Raw genomic sequence first — 17,762 nt, 5'->3', positions numbered from 1 at the left:
TTTTTTTTTGAATAAACGATATGAACATGTTAACACCCTGCTGATTTCTCGACATATGCGAGAGCAATGATCACTCTAACAGGTGGGACCCGCGGCAGTTAAAAGAAGAACCTTTTTTTTGGTGAAAGATCATGCCCCTAGGGCCTAGTAGGACTAAAAAGAATAATATTAAAAACGAGAGATATTATGGAAAAAAAAATAAAAAAAATGCTTCGTCTCTCATTTCCGAACTCATTTTCACATCATCTCTTCCGAGTCCGTAATTTATGGCGCCTCAAATTATGAAATGGTGAGCTGAGTGATTTAGACCGTTTGATTTTACAACAGGGTAAAATTTTAAGAGACGAATAGTCTTTACATTTATAACAAACGATTCAGGTTGCATTCAACTAATACGAACATCTGAAGGCACACTGCAGGTTGAAGTACTCATGTAACCATTGTCAACTGTACTTAGTACATCCATGAAAAGTTTGGTTTCATGCTTAATTAAGATAACAATGATTTTTGCAGCTAGCATGAGTAGCATCCTAATCCTTCTCCCCACATACTCGTCCCCTGTACCCAACTATTTTCCATTTGTTTCATTTCTTTAGACGAATAGGTAGAAAAGAACCCACATAAACCTACAGTGTTGAGATAAGATGCTAAAATGTTCTGTTACATTCTATTGTTACAATACAAGACTACCAAAATTGTTATAAGATTCAAAACAAAAACAAGAAACAATTTATCAATCCAAAAGAGTATAAGCCAAAAATGTTTATTGCTTTTACCCCATTTGAATTTTGTTCAACCATTTGCATGTCATCTCAAAGATGCTAGAGACAAACTCCAAATTATGTAATAAATCAGGATTTGCTTCATTTAATGAAGGGAAGACCAGAAGGCACTTTTCTTGCATATTCTACATAGTCGCGGCCAAAGAACTGCCTCAAGAAAAACTCCTCGTATCTGTTTTATGTTAAAGATTGACTAAAAACCCAAGTATTAAAAACGTAATTTTCTTGACCTGTACCAGAACTTCTACATAACCATAGTTCATATTGTTAGTTTAGTTTTTGTTCCATAATGTAGCTCTTTTATTAATTTTTAATTTAAACTTTTGTTTCATTTCTTTTATAAGTGCTTATTGGATACAAAAGCTTAGCAAGTATTATATATATTGTGCTGAGCTCAGTGTGCTGTACTGGTACTGTTATAACAGGTACTGTTACAAAACCTTAGGATACGGTATTCGCTTGGAGAAGAAGCGCCACAAAGCTAACAGAAAACCAATGAAAGAAATTGGATTGCAGAGCATGAATTGAGTCCCAATTGCCCATACAAAGAATCCACAGTAACTAGGATGCCTCATTATTCTGTCAAAGACAATTATTAACATGCTGTCATTAACTTATTTTCAGAGTGTGTGTGCGCCAATTTTAATAATGTGGTTATTCGGATATTTCTACTTTTTGCCTTTTGATTGGTAATGCATGCTTCTTCTAGTAGTAGCAGTACTAATTGTCTTTTGATTGGTAATACTAACTAGGGGAAGGAACTGATTCAGCTGATAAAAATATATAAACCAACACAGCTGGTACCAAAAAAGAGAACCTAACCAAAGGTCATGCCACAATTTAACCAGACGTACTTGAGCACAATAAAAAGCTCCAATAAATGACAAAAACGTCAGTATAGACCTTGACCGGTATGTTGCAATAATCCAATATTAAAGTATCATTGTACATATAAATTCCTTGACTAGTAAGATATGAGAACTTGCAAGTTTGATCTAATAAATGCAGAACATCAGATAAGGAAACAGTTCACAAAAGTAAAAGATACCGTAACTTCATACCTATAAATTCCATGTGTAATCAGCTCGTGCTGTTCTTCATAATAAATTCTGATCAAGTGAGTAAATGAACGCCCGGCTGTGACAATCGCAGCCTTTCGAATTACTTCTCCAATAATTATCATTACAAGGCCACAATTGGAAAGGAACCAAATATTCTTCATTTGTGGGAAGAGTGTTAATTCCACTACATATTCAACTAGTGCAAAACCCATAGCTATAGCATAGTGCTTGGTTATTAGCAAAGCTGAATTAACATAAAAGGAAAAACTAGTTAATTCATGGCACATTACTTTACTTGATTAGTGCAAAACCCGTAGCTATAGCATAGTGCTTGATTATTAGCAAAGCTGAATTAACATCAAAGGAAAAACTAACTAATTCATGGCACATTGCTTTACTTGACTATTATCCCTATACTGATACAACAACAGAAGGATAGTCATATGGTTATGATCATTTAATTAAGTGTAACATCTTATGTCAAGTATAAAAAGGAGCATAGTTCTACTGTTGAAATTAAATGAGTCCAGTTCATTGGAATTCAAAGAATATATTAATTGAAGCAGAACTGAAATAAAAACAAAATTTTTGCAGAATTTGGAGCGAGGATGGTGGCTTAATTTAAGCTAAAAAAATAAATGCCTGTTTAGACAAGATCTAGATTCAGAGCTATAATACCAACATTTTAAGTTTCAGAAGAACTTAAGCGTATAGTAATTCAAACCAGATTTAGGCTGAACTCAGGCTTACATATATTAAACTTAGTTCTTGTCCTAATTCAAGATCACTATATCAAACCTAATTAATCAGGTCCTAACTAATCTATATAGCACATAAAACCACTATCGGTGGATTCATAGATTACAATTCAGAAATTCTCAAATTAAAAGCAAGGTTTATTAGCTTGAAACCGAAGAACCCGTACCAAATAGTATTAGGAAAAAAAAACATGTTTTAAGGGAAAAAAATACTGACATGAACAGGAGACATTGGAGCGACCATGGAAGAAGATGGCAAGGAAATATTCTGACACGTGAAAGAACACTATTGCTCCGACGAACTGTGAAATCTGACGAATTGCAGTATAGCTCGTCAATGCATCAGCCATTTCCAGTATTATCCTCCTAATCAAATCTGCTGTTTCCTTCTCCGTCGGAAGACAGAGAGGGAAATTGAGAGGAGCGAGACCAGGAAAGCCCGCAATTCCTTTTGATTTTCTTTTTCGTTTCTTTTCTTTTGAATTTATTCAGAGTTCCTTTCTCCACTATCTTACAAACCCCCACGGAGAGAGACGAGCATTTGATCAGAGTTTTCTTTATTTGCAGCTATAACCTCGTAATTTCACTATATCGGAAGATATGGCAGGTTGTCGTTTTTGCAATATAGCCCAAGTATTCTTGGAAATATTTTGAAATGAAGAAAGAAACATATTGCTAGCAAACACATGTCAAAGCAAGTCGTGCCATATATTGTCATCTAAATACGTTGTGCCGATGTTATGGTGGAGTCCAGAGGTGTACACACGAGCACAAAAGATGTGTTAAAAAAATTCACGTGTCACTGTTAGATTGATCAACAAGGATAAGTTGCAAATTATGAATTTGTTTATTTTACGAGCCATCAAACTTGTATGTAAAGTGGTTGGAAGAGGATTCCAGAGCCCAAGATATTTTTTCTGATGAGAATTGAAGAAATTTGAGTTCATTGGGCATTTGTACGACTTGAAAAAAAGCCGAAATATTTATAAGCTCAGTTGATTAATTTTTCCTTCCCGTGATCCCGTGACCCCGTCTCCGCGTCTCCTTTATCCTTCATTGTTCTTCTTCGTCCTCACTCGGCATCTTAGATTAAGGTTTATGAACATGATCAAATTTCCAAATTCTATTATTCCAATACCAACAAATACAAATAAACTACATGAAAACAAATTTTCAATAGGTTTTGCAGAAAATTCAAAAATTTAGAAGCAAGTTTTCCGAACATTGTACTTGTCGCCAAAAGGAAATGGAATTTCGAAACAAACCGAGATACGGGCGAGAATCAGCCTAAACCAGTAATAAAAGATCATGTTTTCCAGTGTGGGATGTCATAGGTTCGATATCGGACGAAAATCCCTTATGGATCCTTATGTTTTTCGAAATATTCACACGACTTCACATAAGGAAAACAAAGCTGGAATATAATTATTATTATTCTCTCTCGGAAGAGTGCTAAATGGTAATTCTTGTATCAAGGCCCATCAGCCCAGTGCATCCATTTATTTTGGACCTACCAACTACCAAGGTATAACCCTTGTTAAGGGAAAGATGGTTATTCACTTTATTATTTCTTATAGATTCTTTAGATCTTGCCTAAAATCAAAGCCCAAAACAACAAATAATCGTTCTTTTCGTTGGTAAAGGTGAAAATACAATTGACGAATTTCTTATAATTGGATACTAAGATACACGGGCTCAATGTGTTCTTACTTTTGGGCCATTCAAAGAGCAACTCTCGACACATTTTAGGACCCTAATGCATTAATATGACCAAAGCTAGGGTGTGATGTGCTTACTAAGAAGATTTAGTGAGTACAATTTTAAAAGTATATCGAATCGGTTTTAAACGATGAATTTAAACTATTGAAATATATGAACTTCATGAGTGATGTACGTACATAAAAGTAGTTGCTTATGACAAACTTTTCTTACACCATACAAACATATTTCTCTGGATATGTCATTTTCAGAAAAACACCCAAATTTAGTTATCATCCAAAACAAATGAAATGAATATGTGAATGAAGAATCTCTTTACAAAACAAGCTGAATGCCATCTCATACTAATTACAATCACTCCCTCAAGAAATGGAGCTCGCGCCACTATGCTAAGTTCGCATTCATAGCTATTGATGAAAATTTGAGTGAGTCTATGGTACTATGCATATCACGAGTTATTACCGTGCTACGGTTCTATATTTGAGTTTTCAAATTCTAACGGTCGATCCGAACCGTTCATCTTGTTCTCCATATTAATATGTGTTTGGAGACCAAATTTTACATTTTTTGAAATTTTTTTACTATTTTTTTAGATATTTAGAAAATCACTTGATCTGAAAATTCTGGACCATCCAAAAACAGTAATTTTCAATAAATCTAAAAAAATAGTAACAAAATATAAAAAAAATATAAAATTTGGTCTTCAAACACATATTAATATGGAGAACAAGATAAACGGTTCGGATCGACCGTTAAGATTTAAAAACTCAAATATAGAGCCGTAGCACAGTAACAAATCGTAATATGCATAGTACCATAGACCCACTCTTGTCATTTTAATGACATGTTATTAAATTCGCTAGGTCATTGCCTTGTTGTTACGAGAATAAAAAGTGAAGATTCTAATTGATTTTTAAGAGAAACCACACTGTACGAAAAGCATTTCCAAGGCACATACCTTAACTGTTCTAACAGCAAAGTTCTTTGTTTTCATCCGTAGAAAATAAATTGGTCCCAAACATCCTCTTTTTCTTTATTTTTGTTTTAGGAACAATGATTCCTAGACATGCACACATTGCATATACATTGCTTCAGAGTATAAAATCGGCATAGAAATAAAAATAGAATTTTAAAGTTTATTGTTTTGGCTTACAAATAAATTATGTGTAGAGCGAGGCTATGATACTATGTATAGCGCATGTTGGCTTGTACTATATTTCATTAGTTATGTTTTCAAAATTTAAATAATTGATCTAAACCATTTAATATGATTTTCAAATGAAAATGTACGTTGAGACTAAAATTTACATTTTTAGAATATTTTATTATTTTTAGATAGGTAATGATTTTCTATATATCTAAAAAAATAATAAAAAAATTCTTAGAAATGTAAATTTTGATCTACAAGTACATTTTCATATGAAGATCATTCAAATATTGAATGATTCAGATTAATTGTTTGAACTTTAAAAACATATATATTAATCCATAGTACGGACCTATATACACTATGCATAGTACTATAGCCTCACTCTTATGTCTAATACACAACTATTGATAATCTTCCTAATTAGTAATTACTAATCATATATCATTGATCCTAATATTTCTAATATTTATTAATTTTTCTGGATTGATGAACTCATGTCATGTGCTAGCTAGATAGGACATCTTCTGAAAAAGTGTCCTTCTATGATGAGGAATTTTTCAAAACATGACTCTTTTTCTGATCTTATTGTTATATGCTCACAGGTTTCTCTCCAATACATGAACATGACCCTTTTAAAAGGAAAGATTCTACCTCAATTAATACCAAACGATCTCCAGTTCTTTTTCATGTTGGCTGATCCTTTTTTTTTTTTAATTATTGCACAAAGTAGTAAGCAAAACCTACTCTAAAAAAAATTTAATGCACAGTGATTAAAATAAATCGAGAACTTCAATTTCAATTTCTACATCGATCTCTGCATTCCATTAATTTGCTTCATAACATGTTACAAGTACTTATTTATAATGGATATCTCCATCCTTTCTAAAATTGGACATGAGGAAAAAAACTGGCATTTAAAAAGTAGGTTAGAGTCATAGTTTCACAGGGAAAAGTTCTTGAATCACGATCCAAGTCTCATTCTATCACCATATATATCATGTAAACATCACTAGCTGCGCATGTGAATTTATTTCCTTTTTGCCCTCTTGCCATAGGTTCGTTTTTGATAGAACAAGCGAGGTGAGATCCCGGATAGCAAGTTCCCGTGCTATTGTACCTTTTTTACTTTTCGCTTTTGTAACTTTTATGGCTGCTTTTGTAGTTTTGTCGGCTTGAACTCACAGGAGAGAGGAGGAGGTACGAAAGAAATCAGAACATTTAAAGAAGCTTGATCAAACTTTTCTCCTCTTCTAAATTGGGTCAGACAGTGGTAGGTATTAATTTCACATGAAGGTACATTGTAATAAAAGGTCGTTCGACCCAAAAAAATTAAAATTGGGAACGAACGCTCAGATAATATTTGCTGTGAAATTTTAGGATGTCAATAAAAATGATATGGATCTGTTGATTATTGTATCCGTCTCAAAATTAGTTTTATCTATAAGCATGTTATGGATATTTCTTATCCGTAAAGAACAACGGATAATAGGGTAATGATGAATAAATAAATTGATAATTCATACAATCGAACCCTTAATATAACAAAAAATAATTGCATATTTTTATAATAAAACATATCATGTACATATGATATCATATAGACTATAATTTTTTTTTTTTTATAATTATTGGTCCCAATACTTTCAAAATTATATAAATGACTAATTTAAGAAAATAGTATAAAATATTGTATAAATCAATCTCCTCATAATACTATATATCTTATAGTTAAAATTACTAATAAAAATTATCATAAAAATAATGATTATTTCACGGATTCGAAATTCAGCAGGTGGAGTTTGTGAAATAAATACCTAGCTGCGGATAATATGAGATTCCTAGTTTCCTACCCATCTATCCTACCCGACACAAATCCTAGCACCTATCTGAAAGCTCCTTATTTGAGATTCGTGCTGTCTCTACCAAAACCCCCCGTATAAATCCGATGATTGCAGGTGCATCCAGCGTTTTGCATGCGTAGACTTGTGCACTGGGATGACTATATATACCAGCTTAACTAAAACTTTAGTCGACGAGAAATATAAGAGAAGGACAATCGTGTAAAAGATATAACATCAATACAGCTTTAGTTTTATTCTTTCAAATAATCATTCCTCGAGTGTCCATAAGTACATTTTCAATTTACGGCTACAGAACAAAAACCATACAAAAATTTGCAACTGTTGATATAGGTATACAGCAGACGATAACATGAAACATATATATATTGAAAGAACTCTTAATTATAGAGACAAAAAATACTTTATTAACTCTACAATCTGCCTACATAGAAAGGAGACAGGATATTTTCTCATCTCAATATAAAAAAAGAAGCAAAAGAGAAGGTAAATAATGGGTAAGCATTACACACAGTAGGCCTCCAAAGGCAATAGAATTGCCAGCAGGACAACTAAGTTATATTAATAAAGAGAAAAAACAAGTGAAACTCTTCGATCACCCCCCGCATATAATATGAAAATTTAAACTGTGTAGTGCTGCTGGATGCTGTCAATATCAAGCCCCTTGAGCTTCACCACCGACTCAACATGCCCTTTTAATGTATGCAGTTCTCTCAGCCTGAAAAATTAAAGGTTTACATAAAAGAAAGTTGTTCCATAAATCTGCTTTAATTAGGATCAATTATTCAATTCCATGTAGCTGTCAAAACTCAAAAGAACCTCAAAATATTGCATAGAAGTATAGAACACCACAAACTAGAAACTACGAGAAATATAATCCATGAGCATGACCCTCTTGTTTCTTTTCTTTTTCAAAAGATAAACAAATTATTTTTCCTTCTGGTGTCATCTCCTAGCTAGGCATTTAATTCTTGTCATTTAGATGACAATAACGAAACACATATTAATATCGGCATGTTTCAGATCAAGTAAAGGTATTCCTTGCTAGATCAGTTTAATTTGTAAAGAAAAATGTAGGTACCTTGACACTTCAGCACGCCTCTTAGCTTGCTCAGCAATCTCAGACAGTTCTCTGTAACCGGTTTTCTCATTGAAGAGGTCAGCAGTCTCAGGTGGCTGGAGACCATGGAGGGTCCTCTGGGCCATGGCCCACTGAGCTTCTCTCTCCTCTCTCCCATAATCCTTCTTTGTTGTAAACGCAGTCTATAACAAAAATAAAGGAACCCATGGTGAAAGGGGTGCAACAACAGGATCTTTAGTATACGACAATGCGTTTAGCAAAACTAGAGGGACATATCCATAGGAACAAGGACTCGTGGGCTAGAAATTGCAAATAGAATCAGGCTAGCTACCACTCTAACACTCACTGTATTGGTTACACAAAGCAGTAAATATATCACCATGGTCCATGTAAATATATTATTCTTTTTTTTAATGAAAATCATTGGTAGGCAGCTTGCCACTTCAAAAAACAGACTTTCTTTATGTGCCAGCATCAGAAAACTCAGAAATCTGGTAAAATTTCTGCTTAATCTCCTTTTGAGTTTTGACATTGACCTACAGCTTTCTAAAATGAATTAAAATTGGGCTAAGCCGGTAGTTATTGATAAGTACCTTGTTTTCAAGGAGATTGTCCCAGGCCTTGCCACTCAATGCATATCGGATGAGAAACTTGAAGAAATCAAGTGGTACATATGTGACAATACTATATAACCAGATAACACCAGCCCATCCCCATCCTATCCCCTTGATGCGTGCAAATCCCCAGTTAGCATACACTGCAATCGCAGTTGCAATCTGACAAAACATAAAAAAATAGTGATAATTAATTGCAGGCTACTCATTTCAATGATTCTAAGACCATGCATGTAAAAGTCCCTGACTTCATGTTATTATTATACTGTAATACTATTACAAGATCCAATTTCCTAGTCATTTCAACTCCTACTTTTGCAAAATAAAATGAATGCCAGATTCCTGCAATATTAATTCTAGCTAACTTGGGAGATATTTGTGACTGTTTTGTCAAATAGCTAGTTTATATTATTTTCAAAAATTATTCACAGACTTACACATTTTAGTTATATTTAAAGTTAGAATGAAGGAGAGAGAGCAATTATGAAGCTTCAGGGCAGAATAGTTTTCAGATGTACCATTTGTAATACTTTTTTAGATGTGTTAGTCTGATTAAAGGATGGGGTGGGGGATGGAGTGAAAAAGAGTGAATTACAAGCTGAGCAATGAGAAAAGCAACGAGGAGAAGAAGGCCAGGACGCTCAATGAAGGAAAAGCCGCGCGACCTCGTGACAAAGATGAGTGCTTGACTTATGATGCTAACTTGGAGATACAGTGCAGCCATCATTTCATCCTCACTGTGCCTAATCGATCTCACACCAAAATGATTCTACATAAATAAAAAAATTGAATTAATTCCATTTATTCCCTTTTATCAGGAATTCCACATTGCATGTTCAGACTTATTTAGCAATGGATATCAACAAAGGATAACTTACAGAGAAGAAATCGGTTTCTCGCATGGCCCAGAAAAATACAACAGTCATTAATCCAAGGTAGCCCCCAAACACAACGCCCGTAGCAAAAATCTCATTTAGTTTCCAACTGTCAGGCATTGGTGAAGGTTTCACCCTATCCTTTGATATCGTCATTATCGTGCCTAGTGTATTAAAATCAAAATTATAAACCTTTCTTATGTACCAAAACCATTGAAAGTTTCATTTATGAGTAAAACTACCATCATTCAGGATGGCGATAATCAAAACCATGAAAGGCGAGAAGTCAAACTTCCATATCAGGGCTATCAGCATGAATCCAAACTACAAAATTGTTTCATAAACATCAAAAATAAATAAAAATTGATTTAACAAAAAAACAAATACAATTGAAGAGTTCATTCAAAAACTGTTTCAACTTTTACATTGATTTAATAAAATTGATTTACCTTTTAATTTGCCTTACCTGTGTAGTTATTATAACTTTGTCCCCTACATATTCCTAGTTGTACAATTTTCTATTGTTTCATAGGAACTAATGTTGTTTAAAATAGAAAAAGAAACAGATAAGAAATTGCAAAAGAAAGAAGCATCTTATGAAGAACTAAATAACTTTTCTTTTTTTTTTAGGAGAAGAACTAAATAACTTACAACAATACGGATGGTGATGGAGACAGCATATATCTACAGAACAGAAGTACAACACAAAATCAACAGCCAAATTATCAAGCAAAAACCCAAGCAATGCGTCTCAGACCAATAGTAAACACTTACAGTGTAATTCTTCATCCTTTGGAAAATAGCACGACTAGTAAGCACAGCACTGATGATGACACTGAGACCCGGCTCAGTAAGCACAATATCTGATGCACTCCTTGCTGCATCAGTTGCATCAGCCACCGCAATTCCAATATCAGCCTTTTTCAATGCCGGTGCATCATTGACACCATCACCTGTCATGCCACATATGTGCTTCCGCTCTTGTAGCTTCTTCACTATTTCATACTTGTGCTCTGAAAATTATATTAAGTAAGAATCTACCAAGTTAGAAATGTCAGATTTGTTACAACATATTTTGTGAAATTTTTGGTAAAGCCAGATACCAGGAAAGACGCCAGCAAATCCATCAGCTTTTTCAATCAATTCATCAACTGGAAGTGAAGATAATGATGCATCCTTATTTTGGCCTAGCAGGGAAGAAGAGGGGTACATGTTTGTACCCATTCCAAGCCTTCTCCCTGTTTCCTTGGCAATAGCAAGCTGATCACCTGACATTGAATATACTCCACCCATTAATAAGTGTAAATAAAGGATATTAGGGTCAAGATTATAGATTTGTAATTGAAAATATGAAGAAATCATACCAGTAATCATTTTAACATTTACACCAAGGTTAAGTGCTCTGCGAATGGTCTCTGCACTATCATGTCTTGGGGGATCAAACAAAGGCAATAAACCGACAAACTGCCAAGGCCCACCAGGGCTATCCTTGGATTTCTCTGGTACTTCCTGAATATTAATTTAAAAAATTTCTTATTATTCAAATATAGTTTCATTGTAGCGATAGAACTAAAATAATGAAAAGATTTACTAATAAACCTGTCTTCCAACAGCCAACGAACGGAGCCCACGTTCAGCATATTTATCGATCACACTATGCACCTTTCTTCTCACATCTTCTTTGCAGTTGCAGAGGTTCAATATCTGAGAGAATATTGTAAGATAATAATTGACAATGATATATAGAGAAGAAAACTAAAAAGCAGATCAGATTTTAACAAAACTACATGAAACACAGCATACCTGTTCGGGAGCTCCTTTGCTCACACGGTGCCAATGGCCACTTGAATCAATGTATGTGAGAGCAGTTCTCTTGTCAACAGGGTTGAATGGCAGGAAATGCACTTCGGTGATACCTGCTCTTGCCTAATACAAGCACAACAGTTTCATTTGAAGATACAGTTCCAATATTCAGGCTATACATTCAGTACCATACAAGTCAAGTTACCTCTTTTGGGTCAGCAAGCATCCCAACCATAGCAGCATCGATGGCATCTTGATTCTCAGTCCTGGAAGCCCTAGCCGCAAGAAGAAGCACATTTTCCTTATCGACCCCTTTTGCAAACACCTCAATCAAATTCTTGTCAACACTCAGCTTATTCAAGGTAAGAGTTCCAGTTTTATCACTGCACAAGACATCCATGCCGGCCATCTCCTCTATGGCAGTCATGCGCTTGGTGATGGCACCCTGCTGAGACAGCCGATGGGATCCGATGGCCATTGTTACAGAGAGGACAGTGGGCATTGCAATGGGGATACCACCTATGAGGAGCACAAGGAGATTGTCGATACCGTCCCGGTACCGGCGATGCTGAATGGCATACATAACGATGACCTCAACTGCTATGCCAATAGCAATTGAACAGATGCAGAAGTTACCAATTGCTGTTAGTACCTTTTGAAAATGGCCAACCTAAAATATTTTTTTTTATGCATTGGTTAGTGAAAATAACAGATGGAAATATCAAATTTGTATGAAAGACAAATTATACGCCACACCTAGAAGTCCATGCTGCTGCAGCAGCAACAATGATAATAATTATTACTATACTAATAGTAATGATCATGATCATGACAACAATTATAATAATAATTACAAAACAACAACAATTTCAATTTATAATAATAGAAGTCGAAGTCGAAGTTTAGATTAAAGTAGCAACTATCCTGATCTTTTTAGACATCTTTTTAAGTTGCTAACAAGAAACTAAGGTCCAACATTCTGCCATTTATTAATAAAACTAAACTCTAGTTTGAGTATACTTAGTACTTCACCTGGTTGGTGCTATCGACTAAATGTGCAGCTTTTCCAAAGAAGGTGTGCACCCCGGTGGCTATCACAACAGCCTCTATCTCTCCCTGTTTGCAAGTAGAACCAGAGAAAACCTCATCTCCTGAGTTTTTCGTGACAGGAAGAGATTCTCCTGTCAGTGCAGATTGGTCAATTTTTAACGGGTCACCTTCAAGGAGACGCGCATCAGCCGGGACAATGTCTCCAAGCTTAATGCTGATAATGTCACCTGGGACCAGGATTGAAGCATCCTGTTCACTCCAACGGCCATCTCTTAGGACCTAATTTAATTACCAAAAAATATATAAGCAACAATTGAATGCACTACAATTAAGGGTTGAATTATAGCAATCTAGGGATACTTCAGGTAAGACTTGTAAATTTTAACTATGGTACTATTTGCATTCAACAATTTTAATACAATAAAGGAAACATTCAAAGAGCAGAGGATATGTCATCTATAACCACTGATACAAATCTGAGGAAAAACTACTTTTGCTCAATGTTATTTGCTTTTCCTATTCATCATAAAATGATAAAACTACCCTTCCAGGCACTTGCTGTATCTTTACATAAATAATAAATCACTCCCTAAACCCTAAAGTCCAGGAATTTGGTAATCAGAGAGGGGAGCATTAATAATGTTTCTGCCAATGTTTTAAAGGGATGCATAGGTGTTCTCTAATTTCTAGCTGACCTCTCAAAAAATCTGGGAATAATACACCAAATCAAGCATACTAACAGAACTTTAAGAAAAAAAAAATCCAAACAATAAGTAACCTTGGTCTTGGGAGCAAGGCCAGCCATGAGAGCAGCTGCAGCATTGCCAGCATTATTCTCTTCAATAAAGGAGATGGTGGAGTTGATAACAAGGAGGACAACAATACCGACAAAGTCCTGCCAGTCAGGGGGCTTCCCCCCACCATTAGCTAGTGCAATAGCCATGATTGCAGCTATCTCCATAACCCATGACAGCGGGTTCCACATGAACCCCAAAAACTTGAGCAACTTGCTCTCCTGTTTTTTATTTACATAAAATTGATTGTTAGTTCACAGCAAAAATATTAATTTCAGATGGCTAAGTGATTTGATTAAGAAATAATTCAGAAATAAGTGTGTTTGCTATTTAACAGCTAGTGCTAGTCAGAGTATGGATCAGGCAGGATGTAAAATTGTAAATTGCACAACAATTTTTTTTTAATGTTTGTGGTTCATTTTTTTATTTGTCGTCCAGTATATGCCCAGAGTAAAAGAGAGAGCTATAAAATGTCAGTCTGCCTGCTATAAATTTTTTATTTGTATTACTTCATCAATAATATATGAACTCCAAATGTTTTTGCTATTATAAAGATTGTAAAAATTTAGCAAAACCAAAGAGGGAAGATAAATAGAGCAAATGAAATTAGAGACAAATAGTGGACCTTTTTCTCTTCGAGCTTGTTGGGGCCAAACAGTTGTAGACGGTTTGCGCCTTCTTCTGCGGTGAGACCTTCCTTGGTGCATTTCAGCTGTTCAAATACCTCTTCTATTGGTATATGCTCCTAAAACCATTTTGGAAATAAAATGAAAGCAACACAGATTAGAACAGAGTGCAAAAATAAGCAACAGCATATACGCAAATCTAGTTAGTGATTATCAAGCAATTTCTCTGAATACTCAGTATGAGTTTGAGACATGGGGTTCACAAATCACAATCTTCTTTTTATGTACCAGCAACTAAACCCATTTTGGAAATAATTAGATTTAATTTCAGCTAAAGCAAAACTAAATTGAATTGAACTCGAGGTCCTACGGGGAAAAAGTCAGCTCTTACTTATTTTATCGCTTATTTACTTATTTACTTTATTGAAACTTGAAAGTAGCAAAAACAAACTCAAGATACTCGTGAAATGCTCTATTGATATTCCCAATGGTTACCAGCCCGTGAAGGCTGGAATAAGCTCACATAACTGAAGATCCAACGGGCTTTTATCTTTACCCTTTATCCCGTGAAGCTTCCAAAAAGGAAAAGGGGTAAATAAGTGAACCAAAAACAATACCACCCAGAAAGTACCAACAGTCAAGGGAGGGTATTGGTACCATAGGAAAGAGCCCACACCACGAAAAGAAAGAACTAGGGGCTCCACTATGTATCCATACAGTTTTTTTAATATCTATAATATTCATAATTCTCAGAATTGCCCCTATACTTGCATAATATGATAACTATACTATTCTCTTTGACTACTGAATAGATCATAGTAGTAGTCCCAATATTGCTGGCTGGTTGACATAACTCCAGATTAATTATTCAAGCTTAGTTGAGATAGCCAATATTCTTTCGAGGAACACCCTAAACATCTTGAAGTTACATCTTTTGCTTTAGGAAAGTAATTCCTGCCAGTAGGTCACCTTCACATAATATTAGTACAGAGTACTGCATATAGAATATTCCGAAAACTTTCTGAATAAAGAAATTTTGTTGTTAATTGACTATGTCCACTGATTATATAGTTAATTAACTGAAAAGGATGAGGGCGACATCCCTTCCAAACACAACTTTCTACTCTAATGTAATAGCGAGTTCGCAGCTGTTATTATTTCGGATCGATCCGATCAGAAAATAATCCATCAGATCAGTTACTGATGTTATCTAAAGACTTCATCTCAATTTTTCTTTTTATTGAAGTCAGCAAATCAATCCAGTGTAATCGTTTTAGATCAGACGGTCCGAATTGAAAAACATGGCATCTTACATTTTCGTCTGTATAATAGCAGAATGAAAGGAAAATCATCAAGCATTACCTAAAGCCATAGTATTTAGACAGCACTTTTTTCATTAAATTTGTAAAACATCAAGTTTATTGTAATTAAGAGAACTTTCCAGTTTAGTTATATTATAATTAGTAGGAAACTCGTTGTTTGCTTCTCAAAGGGAGTACAACACCAAGATAATTAAAATTTATTATTTGCTAATCAGAACCTCCTTTTATTTCAAATCGGATTATAGCCTTCTTTTACCTCTTTGGTGAAGACAGCATCGTGTGCGACTCCTCGTTAAGGAAAATGGAACTATTACATACTACAAGACAAGCTCTTCCCTTTTATTAAGGCAAGAAGCAATCTATTAGGCAATTTCTACGAAAAAAGAAGAAGAAACACCAGACCAGGGAGGCAGGGACTAAAGTGGAAAGTAAAAAAAATTATAAAAAGTTGATCATGATGATGACCGTACAGAGAGAACGAGACAAATTCCTTTCAGTCTTTTACATAAGACATAGGGGACCACATGGATTTGTTTTTTATTATATAGGTATTACTTTTAACGGTTTAATTCATTCCATCTCTGTTTTACATGCAGATTTAACATCTCTTCGCGCACTCACACTACATCCAACCCCCGAAGGCCCGAACGGATCGATACACTTTATTATACAACCCGCCACACTAAATATCGCATGTGTACCTCAAAGGATGCATGCGCATGCGAGGAACCGGACGACAGAGTACAACGGAAGAGTACTACAAAACTCTGTGTCATTTCAGCTTTAAATGACTAATTCAAACCGTTCAAACCGATTTACATTATAAGTTATGCATTTACATACAAATTTTTTATATTTTCGAATTATTTTAGTATCAAATCAAGTGGTAAAAATATTAAAAAATTAATGTATTAAAATTAACTTAAAAACTCATACATTTGACCGCTTGACTTAGTACTAAATAAATTCGAAAAGTTATAAATTTTGCATGTAAACACACAACTAATGAAGTAGATTGGTTTGAACGATTTGGATTCACTGTTTGAAATTGATTTGATAGATTTTAGAATTGGTGTTATATAGATTGAAATAACACTGATATTATACTAGCCAAACTCTACAATATATTGGCAACTTCCAAATAATAATAAAAAAAAGTCGCTTAAAATAGGAACAAGGACAAAGAGATCGCTTTACCGAACTGTACCGAATTGTTTTATTTTAATGAAGATCTAATTTTGATTTTTGTTCCTTTCTGGCCCTTTCTTTATTTTTTAAGCATTTCCATACTTCTCCTTTCTTCCTTCCTTAAACATCATGGTCAAGGATTCTCGTATAGTTCATCTAGGGAACTTTTTAATTTCAATTTTCAAACGGAAATTAAAAGCTGCAACTCTAAAAAAAAAAAAAAATTAATGGTTGTAATATTTCGCAATGTATCCAGCTTAAAGGTTGATATCACTCCTGAGATTTGTTTTTCCCAAAAGAAAAGGAAGATTAAGCAAATATATACTGATAGCTCAGGGGAAAAGTTACCTAATTAAGGTTTTATTGTAAGAAAAGTTCTAAGTGAGAATTTGTTAGTCGCTAACACTCGAATAATAAACTTCATCCAATACTAGAAACAAAAAGAAGCTTTTTCTCAAAAAAAAAAAAGAAACAAAAAGAAGCAGGCAAAACAGAGGATGGTTGCGGATTCTATAAAGTATGCAACATAAACAAAATTTAGAAAATAAAAATAGATTAGAGTGTACAGAAAATCATGATCGCTCACCAGATCAACGTTTTCGTTCTTGATGTCCTCCAAGCTCTTCCCTTTCCCAGCCATCGCTACCTCCTCTAGCTCCGATTTTGTCTCTCCAAATGCTAAATCAGAGAATTTTAGATTGTAAATTACGAAATAATTAAAGACTATTCCCCATAGATCAGTCTCTCGCACTCTCTTCCTCTCCTCTCTCTCTTTCTAAAGTATGAGGTTTTCGAAATGAAACGTTAAGAGGGAGCGAGGGAGACGAAGAGTGCGGGGTAGGGATTTTATACCTGCTTGCAGTGGGGCTGACCGGGAAACCCCCGTCAGTGCTCTTTTTGTACCTGCTACGTGTCAGTCAGAATGTCAGGTTTCCCATTTTCCCTCGAGCCGTACACCCTTGACCCTTTTGGTAATATTATGTGCTTCGTAAATATATATATATAAATTAATTTTAGAATAAATTAAGTTTTGTAATAATAGTTTTATAAAAAATATACATTTAAGTAAATTTAAATATA

At 34.5% G+C, this 17,762-nt stretch overlaps 2 protein-coding genes across 2 annotated transcripts; both read right to left on the bottom strand.

Moving 5' to 3' along the window:
- Positions 1-640: 640 nt before the first annotated feature.
- STE14A (S-isoprenylcysteine O-methyltransferase) lies at positions 641-3,126 on the bottom strand. The gene is made up of 4 exons (XM_078315695.1): positions 2,819-3,126; positions 1,844-2,087; positions 1,233-1,361; positions 641-954 (listed from the first exon to the last, which is right to left on the bottom strand). The coding sequence occupies exons 1-4, from the start codon at positions 2,949-2,951 to the stop codon at positions 864-866; spliced, it is 597 nt and encodes a 198-aa protein (XP_078171821.1). The 5' UTR covers positions 2,952-3,126; the 3' UTR covers positions 641-863.
- A 4,590-nt stretch (positions 3,127-7,716) lies between these two features.
- On the bottom strand, positions 7,717-17,536 carry LOC144565046 (plasma membrane ATPase). Its single transcript, XM_078314675.1, has 17 exons — positions 17,269-17,536; positions 14,172-14,291; positions 13,531-13,767; positions 12,735-13,031; positions 11,908-12,372; positions 11,703-11,825; positions 11,499-11,603; positions 11,264-11,408; positions 11,003-11,167; positions 10,674-10,912; positions 10,551-10,583; positions 10,142-10,223; positions 9,903-10,063; positions 9,620-9,793; positions 9,004-9,186; positions 8,411-8,592; positions 7,717-8,047 (listed from the first exon to the last, which is right to left on the bottom strand). The coding sequence occupies exons 1-17, from the start codon at positions 17,320-17,322 to the stop codon at positions 7,951-7,953; spliced, it is 2,862 nt and encodes a 953-aa protein (XP_078170801.1). The 5' UTR covers positions 17,323-17,536; the 3' UTR covers positions 7,717-7,950.
- Positions 17,537-17,762: the final 226 nt, after the last annotated feature.

This window comes from Carex rostrata, chromosome 14 (genome assembly GCF_964058835.1).
Source record: "Carex rostrata chromosome 14, lpCarRost1.2, whole genome shotgun sequence".
Taxonomy (NCBI): Eukaryota; Viridiplantae; Streptophyta; class Magnoliopsida; order Poales; family Cyperaceae; genus Carex; species Carex rostrata.
Note: the sequence above shows the minus strand (reverse complement) of the source record. Positions and strands in the feature narration are given on the sequence as shown.

Bases quoted from the DNA above. Each gene is read 5' to 3' on its own strand.
- LOC144565046 (XM_078314675.1), bottom strand. From the start codon at position 17,322: ATGGCTGGGAAAGGGAAGAGCTTGGAGGACATCAAGAACGAAAACGTT. The intron at 9,794-9,902 runs GTAAGTTATCCT...TTATTTATGTAG, and splicing joins GAGAAACCGATTTCTTCTCT to AATCATTTTGGTGTGAGATC. The intron at 8,048-8,410 runs GTACCTACATTT...TTAATTTTTCAG, and splicing joins AGGCGTGCTGAAGTGTCAAG to GCTGAGAGAACTGCATACAT.
- STE14A (XM_078315695.1), bottom strand. From the start codon at position 2,951: ATGGCTGATGCATTGACGAGCTATACTGCAATTCGTCAGATTTCACAG. The intron at 2,088-2,818 runs GTCAGTATTTTT...ATGTTAATTCAG, and splicing joins CTCCAATGTCTCCTGTTCAT to CTTTGCTAATAACCAAGCAC. The intron at 955-1,232 runs GTATCCTAAGGT...AACATAAAACAG, and splicing joins TTCTTCTCCAAGCGAATACC to ATACGAGGAGTTTTTCTTGA.